Below are 16802 nucleotides of genomic sequence, written 5' to 3' on the forward strand. Positions count from 1 at the left end.
CATGTTAATGTCTTACATAACAATACCCTGCTATTGAGCATGTGAGTAGTAGTTGAACTGCCCTGAAGTTAACTGTACACAAATAATTATTTTTATGATAATAAATCTCATTCTATATATGCGTTGTTTGAAATTTAAGCAGAGAGAAAAAACTAAATGAATATTCAATTCTACATTTGAATATCAGGGTCTGGAAGGGACATTTAGTACAATGCTATCCCTAACATTGGTAAGCCACTTTGAGCAAAGGACAAGAGAAAAATCAGAATTTTAACAAAAACAGCAGAGAATCATCACTAGCACAGTACAACTGTGTAACTTTTAACTCAGAGAAGTGAGTAGGTCAGTGGCAGCCTCACTCAAGGATTGTTTATAAAATAAATTTTCTCTTTTTGTTAGCTTTATAGTAAATACTCTAGGAAAGGTAACTCCTGGAGCTGTTGTTCTAGAGATTATTGCTGGGAGTTTGGGGAACAGTGGCTCACGCTCAGAATCTGGTCTTCTCTCCCTGATGTTGCCCTCCTGATTCACTCACCATTTCTTAGAATTTACTTCCACACTATGCTATTGTTCTGAAAAATGCTTGAGGAGAGAGAGGAATACCACAAGTACTCCTTTGACAGATGCCTTTAAACAGCTTAATTTCAAGGGCCCTTTATATTTTGACTATTAAATAATAGAGGACATAAGCTGGAACACTTTAGAAATACTAATGACACAGCAGAGGGGAATGGACATCATACCGAAAGGACTGAAGGTAAAAAATCCATTACAATCTACATACCACACAGACTATGCTGACAGCTTGTGCCACACACTCTCAAGGAAACTGCGGAACCACCTGATCAACATCCTCTACAGCAAACAGGGAAAGATTAAGAATGAGCTCTCAAAACTGGATACTCTCATAAAGAGCCAACCTTCCACACAAACTTCCTCGTGGCTGGACTTTACAAAAACTAGACAAGCCATTTACAAAACACACTTTGATTCTCTACAAAAGAAAAAGGACACTAAGCTATCTAAACTACTATATGCCACAAGGGGCCACAACAATGGTTCCCGTAACCCACCCAGCAATATTGTTAATCTATCCAACTATACTCTTAGCCCAGCGGAAGAATCTGTCCTATCTCGGGGCCTCTCCTTTTGCCCCTCCACCCCCACGAACATGATACAGTTCTGTGGTGACCTAGAATCCTATTTTCGACGTCTCAGACTCAAGGAATATTTCCAACACACCTCTGACCAACATATTAACCCACAGAGACCTTCCTGCCAACACTACAAAAAGAAGGATTCTAGGTGGACTCCTCCTGAAGGTCGAAACAGCAGCCTGGATTTCTACATAGACTGCTTCCGCCGACGTGCACGAGCTGAAATTGTGGAAAAGCAGCATCGCTTACCCCATAACCTCAGCCATGCAGAACACAGTGCCATCCACAGCCTCAGAAACAACTCTGACATCATAATCAAAAAGGCTGACAAAGGAGGTGCTGTCGTCATCATGAATAGGTCAGAGTATGAACAAGAGGCTACTAGGCAGCTCTCCAACACCACTTTCTACAAGCCATTACCCTCATATCCCACTGAGAGTTACCAAAAGAAACTACAGCATTTGCTCAAGAAACTCCCTGAAAAAGCACAAGAACAAATCCGCACAGACACACCCCTGGAGCCAGGACCTGGGGTATTCTATCTGCTACCCAAGATCCATAAACCTGGAAATCCTGGACGCCCCATCATCTCAGGCATTGGCACCCTGACAGCAGGATTGTCTGGCTATGTAGACTCCCTCCTCAGGCCCTTCGTTACCAGCACTCCCAGCTATCTTCGAGACACCACCGATTTCCTGAGGAAACTACAGTCCATTGGTGATCTTCCTAAAAACACCATCCTAGCCACTATGGATGTAGAAGCCCTCTACACCAACATTCCACACAAAGATGGACTACAAGCCGTCAGGAACAGTATCCCCGATACTGTCACGGCTAACCTGGTGGCAGAACTTTGTGACTTTGTCCTCACCCATAACTATTTCACATTTGGTGACAATGTATACCTTCAAATCAGCGGCACTGCAATGGGTACCCGCATGGCCCCACAGTATGCCAACATTTTTATGGCTGACTTAGAACAACGCTTCCTCAGCTCTCGTTCCCTAATGCCCCTACTCTACTTGCGCTACATTGATGACATCTTCATCATCTGGACCCATGGAAAAGAAGCTCTTGAGGAATTCCACCATGATTTCAACAATTTCCATCCCACCATCAACCTCAGCCTGGACCAGTCCACACAAGAGATCCACTTCCTGGACACTACGGTGCTAATAAGCGATGGTCACATAAACACCACCCTATATCGGAAACCTACTGACCGCTATTCCTACCTACATGCCTCTAGCTTTCATCCAGATCATACCACTCGATCCATTGTCTACAGCCAAGCGCTACGATATAACCGCATTTGCTCCAACCCCTCAGACAGAGACAAACACCTACAAGATCTCTATCATGCATTCCTACAACTACAATACCCACCTGCTGAAGTGAAGAAACAGATTGACAGAGCCAGAAGAGTACCCAGAAGTCACCTACTACAGGACAGGCCCAACAAAGAAAACAACAGAACGCCACTAGCCATCACCTTCAGCCCCCAACTAAAACCCCTCCAACGCATCATCAAGGATCTACAACCTATCCTGAAGGACGAGCCATCGCTCTCTCAGATCTTGGGAGACAGACCAGTCCTTGCTTACAGACAGCCCCCCAATCTGAAGCAAATACTCACCAGCAACCACACACCACACAACAGAACCACTAACCCAGGAACCTATCCTTGCAACAAAGCCCGTTGCCAACTCTGTCCACATATCTATTCAGGGGATACCATCATAGGGCCTAATCACATCAGCCACACTATCAGAGGCTCGTTCACCTGCGCATCTACCAATGTGATATATGCCATCATGTGCCAGCAATGCCCCTCTGCCATGTACATTGGCCAAACTGGACAGTCTCTACGTAAAAGAATGAATGGACACAAATCAGACGTCAAGAATTATAACATTCAAAAACCAGTTGGAGAACACTTCAATCTCTCTGGTCACTCGATCACAGACCTAAGAGTGGCTATACTTCAACAAAAAAGCTTCAAAAACAGACTCCAACGAGAGACTGCTGAATTGGAATTAATTTGCAAACTGGATACAATTAACTTAGGCTTGAATAGAGACTGGGAATGGATGAGTCATTACACAAAGTAAAACTATTTCCCCATGGTATTTCTCCCTCCCACCCCACCCCCCACTGTTCCTCTGATATTCTTGTTAACTGCTGGAATTAGCCTACCTGCTTGTCACCATGAAAGGTTTTCCTCCTTCCCCCCCCTGCTGTTGGTGATGGCTTATCTTAAGTGATCACTCTCCTTACAGTGTGTATGATAAACCCATTGTTTCATGTTCTCTGTGTGTGTGTATATAAATCTCTCCTCTGTTTTTTTCCACCAAATGCATCCGATGAAGTGAGCTGTAGCTCACGAAAGCTTATGCTCTAATAAATTTGTTAGTCTCTAAGGTGCCACAAGTACTCCTTTTCTTTTAGCAGAGGGGAAAAGAGCCTTACTTTTGTCCTAGTAAAGTTTGCTGTAACATCTCTCCTGACAGCTTTTGCTTTTAAAACTGAAGATGTGGAACTCCTGTTACTTCAGCTATCTAAACTTCAGATTCATTCATTCCCATAAAATGCAAAGTAGAACAGGAAATGTTGGCAATTAAATCATGCTGTGTATTTTAAATATATGTTACATGTTTGTCACAGGGACTTGGGAGAAGGGAGAATGAGAAGTGAAGAGAGAAAAGTATGTCATTGAATAATTCTCCTGGAGTTTGAACGTTGTTGCAATTTATTACTACTCATATAATACCAAAGATGTATTTGAAACTTCTTGTGTTTGACAACAAGACTCCTGCCCAAGTAGTTCATAATCTACATGAGAAAGAACAAAAAAAAGCAAGGTAATGCTGATTTTACAAAGGAAGCAGATCATATAATTTGTTCCAGGTTTTGTGTGTTGCTTTATTTTCTTTTTTTAAATGTCAGAGAGCAAGTGTAGATAAACCTGGAGCAAAGATTAACAATAGAAAGTAAAGCAGTTTTAAGAAAGAATTTGAAGGATGAGAATGAGGCTGTTTATTGCATAGAGGGGATACTCATATTTCAGTCAGCAAGCTAAACAGAAAATATATGTGAGAAAAATGAAGTGGGCAAACCAGAAAGAGATCAGGGAAACTTACAGAGTCAACATGGTGGATTTCTATATTTAGGGAGCTGGCATTTTTGCTCTTTACCAGGTGGCACCAGCTCTGTAAATCAGTTAAAAAGATGCTGCTAGTTCCAGTATCCACAATGATTCCAGTATCCATGAACTAAATCCTAGATGGCTCTACTATAAGGTCGGGGCATACCTGGTTGGAAAACCATTCCCAGAGAACAGTTATCAGTGGTTCACAGTCAAGCTAGAAGGGCATAAAAAGTGGGATCTGTCCTGGGTCCGGTTCTGTTCAATATCTTTTTTAATGATTTAGATAATGGCAGAGAATAGACTTATAAAGTTTGCGGACAATACCAAGCTGAGAGGAGTCGCAAGTGCTTTGGAGGATAGGATTAAAATTCAAAATGATCCAGATAAACTGAAGAAATGGTCTGAAGAAAATAGGATGAAATTCAATTAGGACAAATGCATAGTACTCCACTTAGGAAGGAACAATCAATCAGTTGCACACATACAATATAGGAAATGACTGCCTAGGAAGAAGTACATGGAAACAGATCTAGGGGTTATTGTGGATCACAAGCTAAATGAGTCAACAGTGTAACTGTTGCTAAAAAAAAAACCATGACCTATGAGGAAAGATTGAAAAAACTGGGAATCCCACCCTGTGTGTCTACTGGTGGGGACATGCCTGCTGTCACTCGAATTGCCCCTCTACAAGAAGAATCTCAAAACCAAACCTCTAGTGCTCAGTCTTCAGATGCCCAGCTCATATGCATATGGGGGGTGGAGATTAACGTAGGCACTATCAGGATTCAGCACACCTTCACTTAAGTGCCCACTTTGGTTTCAGAGGTCCTATCTACACAAGAAAAATCAGTATCCAAATTACAAAAAATGCCATCAATAGTGCAACTGTATTGATGATAGTAACAAAATAAGCTCTAGTGTAGATGAGACTCAGGTGGCTTTACCACCATATCTCAAAATCTGCTCCGAGCCATGTTAGATGAACGATGGTTAAAACACCAAGGGCCTATTTATGCTATTACTCCCAACTGGGGCTAAAGGAATAATGAGAGAATTAAAAGAAAAACGGGGAGATAGGAATTGCCTTTCTGGATCAGATCTGGATCCTATCCAGTCCAGTATCCTTCCTCAGACAGTGGCCAGTAACAGATGCCTCAGGGGAAAATGCAAAATGCCTCACGTTATACAGATGTTGGATAATCTGCCCCTCATTAGGTCTCCTCCTAATCCCTAGAAGTTAAGGATTAGTGTAAAATCAGAACCATGAAGTTTTTCATACCACTTTCAACATCTGTTAGCATTAAATATGACAACTTTGAATATTCTTATCCATGTAAATGTCCAATCGCTTTTCAATCTTGCTCTGTTCTTGTCTTCAACAACTTCCTGTGTCAATGAGTTCCACAATCTAATTATGTATTGCATGAAAAAGTATTTCCTTATATCAATTTTGTATTTGCCACCTTTTAATGTAATTGACTGTCACCTTTTTCTTGTGTTATGGATCAGGGAGAAAAGAAGTTCCCAACGACCATTAATTATGTTATATATTTTTGTCATGCCTCCTCTTATTTGTCTCCATTCTAAGGTAACAATCCTACTCTCTTCAATCTCTCTTCACAGGAGTGTTTTCCAGGATCTTGATCATTTTCACCAACCTTCTCTGAACCTCCTCTAATTCTGCACTACTGAGAATTGACAGAGTTTGGCTGGCTGCTGCTTCTCCAATACAAAAGCTAATTTTAAACATAAGAACAGCCCTACTGGGTCAGCCCAATTGCCCATCTATCTTGCCCAATATCCTGGCTTCTGACCATACCTAGTACCACATGCTTCAGAGGGAATGAACAGAACAGGGCAATTTTGAGTGATCTATCCCTTGTCATCCAGTCCCAGCTTCTGGCTGCTGGAGGTTTAGCGGCATCCACAGCAAGGGACACAACTCGCCATCTTGGCTAATAGACACTGATAGACCAACCTATCCTCTATTAACATATCTAATTCTTTTTTGAACTCAGTTATATTTTTGGCCTTCACAACATCCCATGGCAACGAGCTCCACAGGTTGACTGTGCATTGTGTGGAGAAGCATCTCCCTTTGTTTGTTTTTAAAAGGATGCCTATTAATTTTCATCACATTCCCTCTCTCCTCCTCCATTACTGCTGCCTCCTCCAGCTTCTCCTCCCCCACAGACTGTGCAGGGAGAGCACGACAGGAGGCAAGCTGCAGAGATTGTCAGTGGGGAATTGTAATCATTGCCCAAGCTATAGACTGTGTACTGTGCTTGAACTGTCCCATCTAGGTACCTAGAGCAGCGGTTCTCAACCAAGGGTACATCAACTAATCTAGATCAGTGGTTCTCAAACTTTTGTATTGGTGACCCCTTTCAAACAGCAAGCCTATGAATGCAACACCCTATAATAATCAAAACCACATTTTTTTTAATAATTTAACACTATAAATGCTGGAGGTGAAGCGAGGTTTGGAGTGGAGGCTGACAGCTCATGACCCCCCAAGTAATAACCTTGTGACTCCCGGAGGAGTCACGACCCCCAGTTTGAGAACCCCTGATCTAGATTCTTGCCTAGTTGTACAATAGGCTACATAAAAAGCATTAGCAAAGTCAGTACAAACTAAAATTTCATACAAAGACTTGTTTATACTGCTCTATATACCATACACTGAAATGTAAATACAATATTTATATTCCAACTGATTTATTTTATAATTATGTGGGTAAAAATGAGAAAGCAAGCAATTTTTCAGTAATAGTGTCTTGTGACACTTTTGTATTTTTATGTCTGATTTTGTAAGTAAGTAGATTTTAATTGAGGTGAAATGTGGGGGTATGCAAGACAAATCAGACTCCTAAAAGGGGTACAGTAGTCTGGAAAGGTTGAGAGCCACTGACCTGGAGCATTTTAACTGCAGAGTCCACAAAGGGCAGTTCAAGTGCAACACACAGCTTGTGGCTTTGGTGGTGAAACCAGCAGTGCTCTAACCCATTCAAAACCACTCTGACTTGCCTCCTATCAGAACCTCATTGCACAGTATGCACTTGTGCCATGGGGATTGTGAAGAATGCACCCCCCCCCCCGCTATTTGCTGGGTTCGTAAGACCCGAGTGGTGAGTCACACACACACACACACTTTATATACATTACATGTGTGTGCTTGTAAAATTACTTGATTTAAGCCCAAATTAGTAATTTCATAATTACACCTTAAAAAAAAACCCCGAAGAATTACTGAAAGTTAGTAAGGGTTGGCATCTTTGTGATATCACACAAAAAGAACCCCAGAACATGATACATATGCCCTCCCCACAACCCCAGCATATTCCTGCCTCAGTCTCTTCCCACCCTCTGTACCCCTACATTCACTCACCTCTTTAAAATATAAGCCCCAAACCTGCCTTGCTTTTCTTCTCCCCATCTCAAGCACTCATTCTTAACTTTCCAAGCTGGAGTTTTCCATTGGAAATTGTGTGTGTGAAACACAGGGACTTCCTGCTGAAACCCTGAAGAATTCTCTCCATTCCTCTGAGGCTGGACACACATTAGAAAGACTGCAGAACACAGCAGTTAAACAAACCTTACCGCAGCCCTGAACTTCATTTCTGATCCTTTTCAGCTCACAAGGAACTTTCAGAGAGTCAGTTATGCTGTCTCAAAGCAAGAAAACTGAGGTCAACTCTCTTCAATCAGTTGCCTTTTTTACTTTTAATGACATTTTTGGTACTGTCAAGAACTACTCCTGCCTATGCAACTCCTACCGGAGCCTGCTAAAGAAGGCGTTGTACAAGGAGGAGAGTGAGCAAAAAAACTCTCCTTCCCTTCTAAATTGAGAGAGAGAGAGAGACAGACAGACACACACACAGATCACAAGCTGAAGCTCAAGATAAAATAAGTCTGCTGCCTGTATGTAGAGCACAAGATGTCTAATGACAGAGAAAAATTGAAAGAAAAGAGGCTGGAAACCTTGGTCCAGAGCCTACAACCCAAAACCACAGGAAAAAAGCAAAGGCAGCAGCCATATGTTCTGCTGTCGCAAAATTTGCACAAAAAGGCAGCTACAAACAGGAACAACATCAAGTGGGCTACACTGAATCAAACTCAAACACACTGACCTGCAAGTCCACAGCAAAGTTCCCGAGCCTGAAGCTGTGCTCCTTTCATGACTCCAGCAAACCAAAGGAACCACTGCAGGAACTTGGATGGTAGGAAATGGTTGATTTTCTTGTTTGTCCTTGCAACAGTTTAGCACATGTACCCAGCAACATTCTTTTCCAGAATTGTTGTGAAGCATCCTCACCCGAAGCTCCTTACAACCAGAGTTGCACCAGTACATGCTAGCACACCTGCAGCACTTATCCCATAGTACCCAGTATTGCTGCTGGCAGCAGGGGCTTTTGGGTTATTTCCCAACACGAGGCACTTCATTATAGGATGGAGTTATGAGTCCCCCTACATTGGGGAAGTTGCAACCCTCTACATTTCCTGGCCACACTGGGGAGTAGTCACAGGATGGCAACAATTCAGCACGATCAGAGCTTAAAATTGTCTCAGATATTGCAGCCGTCTGCACTGTGCTGGAATGGATGAAACACACTGCACTCCAGCTATTCTAGGCGCAGAGCAGCCCCCAGGTAGTCATACAAAGCTGCTGTAATTTATGGCAGACTTGGAGCTATCGTCAGCTGTGTTGGAGGCCAAGCAGTCTCTTGAAGGGGATCAACTCCACACTGAGTCAGGAGATTTGATTTCCCTTCTATCTAGACTTCTGTAACAAAAACTATTAAAGGCAATAAAATTTTCCAGCCATACAATTTGATTCACAGCAACATGCCTGCAGCCAAAGGAGTTTCTCAAGAGAAGATGAGTACTGGGTGGTATGTCTCAGAATCCAGAAAATTGCAATCTACACCGACCATACTGCCATGAATTTCCCTTTTATATTGTTTCATAACTATCCCTCTCTTCAAATAGCTCACAACATGGGGCACTACAGCTAGCCACTACCTGGGCAAATTATTAAAACGGAAGGAGCACTTCCACATGCTGGGTGCTGTCCACGCACAGAGGAAGACAAAGTTCCTGTCCTGAAATCCATAGCATGTCAAGCTACTAGACAGACAATGCCGTTATTCAGAGTCCCAATTAAAAGAGATTTGTGCTCCAAGTGCCTTCTATGCATCTACACAGAGGGACTTCTACTCTGACCCAAACGAGACCTAGTTCAGATTCCCTGGTTTTCTGCAGAAACCACACCCTTCTTTGCATCTTCAGGTCTGGTAAAATGAGGCTATTCCTGGTGCCTTGTGTTGTCTACTCAAACTTTTCTGAGATTAGCCACCAGTACTGGAGCTATTTCAGACAATCAGTACCAGCCAGTTTCCAGGGACTTGGGGAGGTCAACAGCGGTACCCAGTCAAAGCCCCTCACTATTCAGTGACTGTAAAGCTTGAAGAAAAGGAGTACTTGTGGCACCTTAGAGACTAACAAATTTATTAGAGCATAAGCTTTCGTGAGCTACAGCTCACTTCATCGGACGAAAGCTTATGCTCTAATAAATTTGTTAGTCTCTAAGGTGCCACAAGTACTCCTTTTCTTTTTGCAAATACAGACTAACACGGCTGCTACTCTGAAACCTGTAAAGCTTGAGAGGAGAGTGGGCAGGCAGAGCTCAGTGCAAGGTAGAAGGGAGACAGTAGTAAAGATAAGAGTATACTCAGGGAAGGGAACCAACTTAGGAGTAGAAGTGAAGACATGTTTATTCTTCAGCCATTAGTCTGGTAATTCTCATATATCTGAAGATCCTAGGTCATATTCTAACATTACTGTTCAAACCACATTGTATTTTTCATCTGTGAAGTACTGGCATGTGTGTCTAGGAACTGCTGAGAGACCATTAAGATTTATGGTTTGTTGGCAAACTGTGACAATGGGTGATGATCAACTGCCCTCACTAGCAGGCTCCTCATGGAGAGGAGCAGACCTGGAAAAAAAAAATCTAAAGACAAAGTTTCTTACCCAGGGGTTACTCCACCTTAAACTTCCATGTACTCCCAGAATTTCAGCTCCAAAGGTAAAGGAAATTCCCCATTTCAAGTCTTCGTGGCTGCTGGCATCACCTCAAGTCAACCCATGTGAAGGTTTTCTCCCCCCCCCCAATCTTTTCAGTGAAACTCCCTACCAGCAATATGTATCCCATAGATTTCCATTATAAGCCCATCTTGTCTTATATGAAATATGGCTGGAGACAGATAATACTGTAGCTCACGAAAGCTAACGCTCAAATAAATTTGTTAGTCTCCAAGGTGCCACAAGTACTCCTTTTCTTTTTGCGAATACAGACTAACACGGCTGCTACTCTGAAACTTGGATGAGGGATCTCTTAAAACCCAGAAAATTGTGCAAGAGGTGTTCACTATTTGGTGTGGCACTCTGATCATTCTGACCCAATCCCCCAGTGTGCAGCTAGGAGGCGTTGTACTGTTGCAGGTGCCATCTTTTAGAGGAAACAGAATACTAAGGCCCTGAACATTTGTGGCAAGGATCCTATGGCCCTTTTGAAAAGAGTTGGGGCATCAGCCCTGGTGTCCTGGCCAGATTCTGAACAATTACACTGTCTCCCTTATTTACCCGTACAGTTCTAACTGACTGCAAGTTCTCTTTTCACTTCTTGTCCTCAACTTCTATGGACTTGTGATGAACAGTTAAACAATTGCTGCATTCCAATAAGAACAAGCTGTGTTTCAGCAGTGGGTGAAAGTATTCCTATAGCTCAGAAAAGCTTTGTGATCCTGGCCGAGAGGCACTATTTAAAATATGCCATTCTAAGTCTCATGTTTATTGTACTCCGGCTTCAGAAAGCACTGAAATACACTGTGCTATACTGACATGTTGACACAACCCACACCCTGGCTCTAAGCAGCCCCCTGCTTGAAAGGGCCTGGTATGTTTACAATTGCAGTACTGTAGTTAACCTCATCTCAATCTGGAAAGTGATTTGGCCTTTAAAACAAAGCTCAAAACTAGAGGAGCTAGTGTATTAGGAATTTGTTTAAAGAGCTGCCCAGTTAATTAAGGCTTCTTCTTCAGATCATATCTGCACTATACCAAATTTTGTGTCTGGTGGGTGTGGGGGAAGGGGCAAGGTTACAATAGCAGGGACCCCTGAAAAAATTATAAAAACATTGATCAGTTCTGCAGCATAGGAGAGACCAAACCATACACAAAAATCTTGCTGAAGCTTTGCACTTTTGGTGCTGTAGCTCAACTCAGGAACACAGTTAAAACCAAGTTTAGTTCAACTTACATTCCAAGAATAAACCATGTTTTAACCCTGTCAGGTCACCACTGTTATAATGCAGTGGTGTGGATGGCACCTGAGCCTTTCAGCTTTACTCTGGCCCTTTCAGAAGAGTTAATTCCCATTAGCATTTTTCTAAAATCTCTCTAATCCTAGCCTGGATTCCAGCCATGGAAGGAAAGAGACAATACAATACGTGTGGGGAATTACACATCTGCCCCACAGAAGATTATTAGGTGAGTGAAACTTCATCAGGCACCTCACACGTAACAGCTTCCCTCTCTCTTCAGAAAAATCCCACTTTATGAACAAAATTCTGCCTCAATCTCAAAAATATACTTGTGCCACACCTCAGGACTGGACCATCATTATCACTCTTTACACAATCCCTGCTTATTGATACAGAGATTCCAAGGCCAGAAGGGACCACTGTTGTCAGATTGTCCGACTTCCTGGTTAGCACAGGCCACAGACCTTCCCGAAAATAATTTCTAGAGAGTATCTTTTAGAAAAACATCTAATCTCGATTTAAAAATTGTCAGTGATTAGAAGATCTTACAGTCTAAATAGACAAAACAGACAAAGAGAGAGAACCATACTTTAATCACCATTTTACAGATCATCAACTTGAGGGCTAGAAAGATTGATTAACCCTCTCAAGGCCACAAATGGAAGTCTGTGGCAGAGACACTAACTGAACCCAGTTTTCCTAACATCCCAGTATAGTGTCTTAACCACAAGACCATCCTTTCATCAGCTAGTGTATTGTGCTTCTGGGTGAGATGCAGATTATAAGACTGCATTTTTCTCTATGTTTGGACTGTGCCCAGAACACTGACGGCACTCAAATAATTAACAACCATCACCATACCTTCAGTGCAATTCATCTTCTGGTTTTAAAAGCATTGACACCGGATGGAAGAACAGAAACAAGGTGATAGCAGGCATATTACTGAAAGGAAAAGAGTCCAGTACAGACCATAGACTACAGGTTGATTTGAGAAAGTAGAAGATAAGACAATAAAAGTGATCTGAGCTGTGATGTTAAGCCACATTGAATCATGTTCCACATTCTTCAGACTAACTTCCTCCCCTTCCTAATGCCCTGTTTCTGCCTCTAGTTCACACAAGCAAGCTCTCAAAACATCTCTCCACAGTTGCAAAAGCCCTGATCAGAACAGAACAGGCAATATGCCTGCTTTTGAAGCTAGAAAACTGCAAAGGATATGATCGACTCCTGCGGGAGTGGAACATAATCCTATCTTTGGGGAAGTCTGAGTTAGGAGAGAACTAACTGGGTAGATAGGAGGGGGGTCAAAAAGCATACAGGTAAAATGCCTTCTGTTTAAAATATATTGATCCTTGAGCAATATGGATCAAAGGCAATCCAAGCAGTTTCTTCCTTGCCAGCTAGGTGGAAGTCAATGACAATCTGTGCTGGGTGCTAAGGATAGATGCAGGTTCCATTGCTACTAAAGGCAGAGATGTGAATCAACTTTTCCAAGCCCCTTCACTCAGTAGTGACTCACTGAAGTCTTGGATGAGAGCACTGGGACTGCTCTGCCCACTACTGATAAGCAGTGAATTCCCTGCAAACAAATTCACATTCAAAACAAGGGGACAGGAAACTCTTCCTGTCAGCCCTGCACTGAAAGCAGAACATGAACTGCCTAGCTGCTCCAGCAACTGCTGGCTCTATTAACTTAAATAAATTAATGAATTTGAACCCAGCCCCATTAAACTGGCTTTGGCAAAGCACTCATCTCCTAAATTCAGGATTCCAGGTTTTGCTATACAATATGAATTTGGGAGTCTAAGATAATGCCTTTAGTATATTCTGTACACAATACTTCATTAGCAGAGTGATGGGTTTCATGGTTAAAGTCAGGAGATGCCTAATATGAGTGCAGTTATAGGTTCATGTACCATTTCTCATATGATACAATTTTTTCAAGTTTTTTTCTACAAGTTCTGCTGCCTTTAAAAAATGCAAATACATGTAAATTCCACAATCTGAAAGTATTTGGCTAGATGCTATCGGAACCAACCCATCCCACACAGGCTAGGAGGGCTCCAAAAGGAAGGCTCCCTCCAGCATGTCATAGGAATTCTTTAGCTGGAGAAAACAACAGGTCTCTTCATCAACCACAAACATTCTTAAGGTGCCCTGTGCTGCATACTTTAGGTGATCCAGACTGGTAACGGCGCCTTAACTTCCTAAAGTAACCCAAAATAGGGCCCTGAGGTTTTGAAGGACATCTAACTCACCACTTACAAAAACTACTCCTGTCCTCATGTATGGCTGAAACTAGCAAGAACACCTGACCTCCATGATAACTGAAATCACCAATGCCTCCTTCACAGAGGGCAACTGAACACCAGTGGCTGGCATTGTTGATGTGTGTTTCTAATAAAGCCTTCTACAACCAACCCCCGAGAACCCCATCCCTCCACAAATAAATATGTATATTCCAGGAATCCTAGGCTCAGAGACATAGACCTTTAGACCTTTTCCTCTTTTTCCTTTGAGGGGATCAACGAGCATGTGGACAAGGCGGGATCCAGTGGATATAGTGTACTTAAATTTTCAGAAAGCCTTTGACAAGGTCCCTCACCAAAGGCTCTTAAGCAAAGTAAGGTCTGATGGAATAAGAGGGAAGGTCCTCTGATGGATTGGTAACTGGTTAAAAGATAGGAAACAAAGGGTAGGAATAAATGGTCAGTTTTCAGAATGGCAAGAGGTAAATAGTGGTGTCCCCCAGGGGTCTGTACTGGGACCAGTCCTAGTCAACATATTCATAAATGATCTGGAAAAAGGGGTAAACAGTGAGGTGGCAAAATTTGCAGATGACACCAAACTACTCAAGACAGTTAAGTCCCAAGCAGACTGCAAAGAATTACATAAGGATCTCACAAAACTGGGTGACTATGCAACCAAATGACAGATGAAATTCAATGCTGATAAATGCAAAGTAATGCACATTGGAAAACATAATCCCAAATATACATATGAAGTAAGGGGGTCTAAATTAGCTGTTACCAGAAAGAGATCTTGGAGTTATTGTAGATAGTTCTCTCAAAAATATTCACTCAATGTGCAGCGGCAATCAAAAAAGCAAACAGAATGTTGGGAATCATTAAGGGATAGATAAGAAGACAGAAAGTATCATATTGCCTCTATATAAATACATGGTATGCCCACATCTTGAATGCTGTGTGCAGATGTGATTGCCCCATCTCAAAAAAAGATATATTGGAATTGGAAAAGGTTCAGAAAAGGACAACAAAAATGATTAGGGGTATGGAACGGCTGCCATATGAGGAGAGATTAAGACGACTGACTTTTCAACTTGGAAAAAAAACAACTAAGGGGGCATATGATAGAGGTTTATTAAATCATGACTGGTGGGGAGAAAGTAAATAAGTGTTATTTACTCCTTCTCATAACACAAGAACTAGGGGTCACCAAATGAAATTAATAGGCAGCAGATTTAAAACAAGCAAAAGGAAGTTTTTTTTCCCCCATACAACGCATAGTCAATCTGTGGAACTCTTTGTCAGAGGATGTTGTGAAGGACAAGACTATAACAGGGTTTTTTTTAAAAAAAAAAAAAAAAGAACTAGATCAGTTAACGGAGGATAGGTCCAGCAATGGCTATTAGCCAGGCAGAGATGATGTCCCTAGCCTCTGTTTGCCAGAAGCAGGTAATGGGCGACAGGGGATGCATCACTTGATGATTACCTGTTTTGTTCATTCACTCTGGGGCACCTGGCATTGGCCACTGTTGGAAGGCAGGATACTGGGCTAGAGCGGCCTTTGGTCTGACCCAGTATGGCTGTTCAGCACTCAGATACCAAGACACTAGGCGCCTTTGAGAAAAAGGCACAGATAAAACAAGACAATTGTAACAGATTTAAATCTGGATACTGCACATACAGATCAATTGTATCCCTACAACACTTAGGTTGGAAAACAGAAGCTGGGCTGACCTAATAAACTGAAGAACTCTGTACATTCTCGCTTCCTACTGAATCAATAAAACAGGAGTTGCATTACAGGCACTAATCATGTCTATCAAAACAAAGTTCACTCCTTACAAATTGTCTCCATACAATATTACAGGACTAAACAATACATCTCACATGCAATTAGTCACTAGCATGTGGCTATTCTATCCCATATACCACCAACTCTCACTTAAAATGTCACCACACTTGTGGTTCAGGGGATTGCAAACAAACTGCAGCCAAATCAGATGCCTGTTCAAATAATTTTTCAGAAATGTCCCAGTAGCACCATGCATTTTGAACCCTGCAGTAATTGCTGCACCAGTCTCAATAATAAAGAACCTAAAAATAAATCATTGTTTTCTTTACCCTATTTTATTGCAATTCTGGGTGGCTCCCCTGCTTAATCTGAGGCAATACTAGAATAATTATTTCAAAAAGTCATTAATATGAACAGTCTGACCCAGTTCAACTGGTGTGCATTCCTCATAAGTGACTTTCTCAACAGTCCCTCCCAGTGGCAGGACCTAATCTTCCTTTTATGGGGAAAAAATGTTTTCACAGGAAAAGTTAAGTGTCCAAGGTCTGAGCATATGTCAGTGCCTTCAGCAGCCAATTGCTTCTCTCAAAACACATTCTTTCTGCACCCACAAAACAGAATCTATTCCCTCCTCATTATGAAGCTGTTCCTCTCTTTCTCCAAATGCTGTTAGAATCATCACTCGCTTCCTGCACAGGCTCCGTTCCGACACAGGCAAGGGTGTATCATGCCCCACTTGCCATGTCACCTGTGGCAACAAAGAGGTGAGTCAGTTTTCCAAATCATTAGGAAAAGACTGATACCCAGAGAAAGACAATAGTTGGCTGAGAAAAACTGGGCACATTTTACACGGTGCACACCACAATGGTTTAAGTTGCAACATATGTGACCGAGTGGAAAAAACCTGCAGAAATAGGAGCTCTCTTTCTAGAAATGGTAATAGCTTTAAAAGGACTGGGGCCAGAAACTGAATTACAATGAAACCCCCTATCCCATGGACATCAGATGTGAAGTGTATGAAAAGTGCTGCTAGCCCTGCATTTCAGATGAAGGAAACAGGATTTCCCTCTGCAACTCCCCCAACAAGATCCCAGGGAAATGTTTCTAATAATAGGAAATGACTATATAAGGCCA

At 42.1% G+C, this 16802-nt stretch overlaps 1 protein-coding gene across 8 annotated transcripts in view; it reads right to left on the reverse strand.

The window, feature by feature from the left end:
- MYO1C (myosin IC) overlaps window positions 1–16802 on the reverse strand; it is a 164092-nt gene that overhangs the window by 78177 nt on the left and 69113 nt on the right. Inside the window, exon 1 of one of the 8 annotated variants that reach the window (XM_043499336.1) lies at window positions 8436–9088. The exons of 5 other annotated variants lie outside the window; for them this stretch is intronic. Coding sequence is in view for 2 of the 3 variants with exons in the window: in XM_043499334.1 (XP_043355269.1) it covers window positions 7694–7741 (48 nt within the window). In the remaining variant the exon portion in view is untranslated. Of the gene's footprint in view, window positions 1–7693; window positions 7870–7905; window positions 8104–8435; window positions 9089–16802 lie in introns of those variants that run through there. 2 more of the 8 variants (XM_043499335.1, XM_043499334.1) reach the window with 2 other exon arrangements.

This window comes from Dermochelys coriacea, chromosome 17 (genome assembly GCF_009764565.3).
Source record: "Dermochelys coriacea isolate rDerCor1 chromosome 17, rDerCor1.pri.v4, whole genome shotgun sequence".
NCBI lineage: Eukaryota > Metazoa > Chordata > Testudines > Dermochelyidae > Dermochelys > Dermochelys coriacea.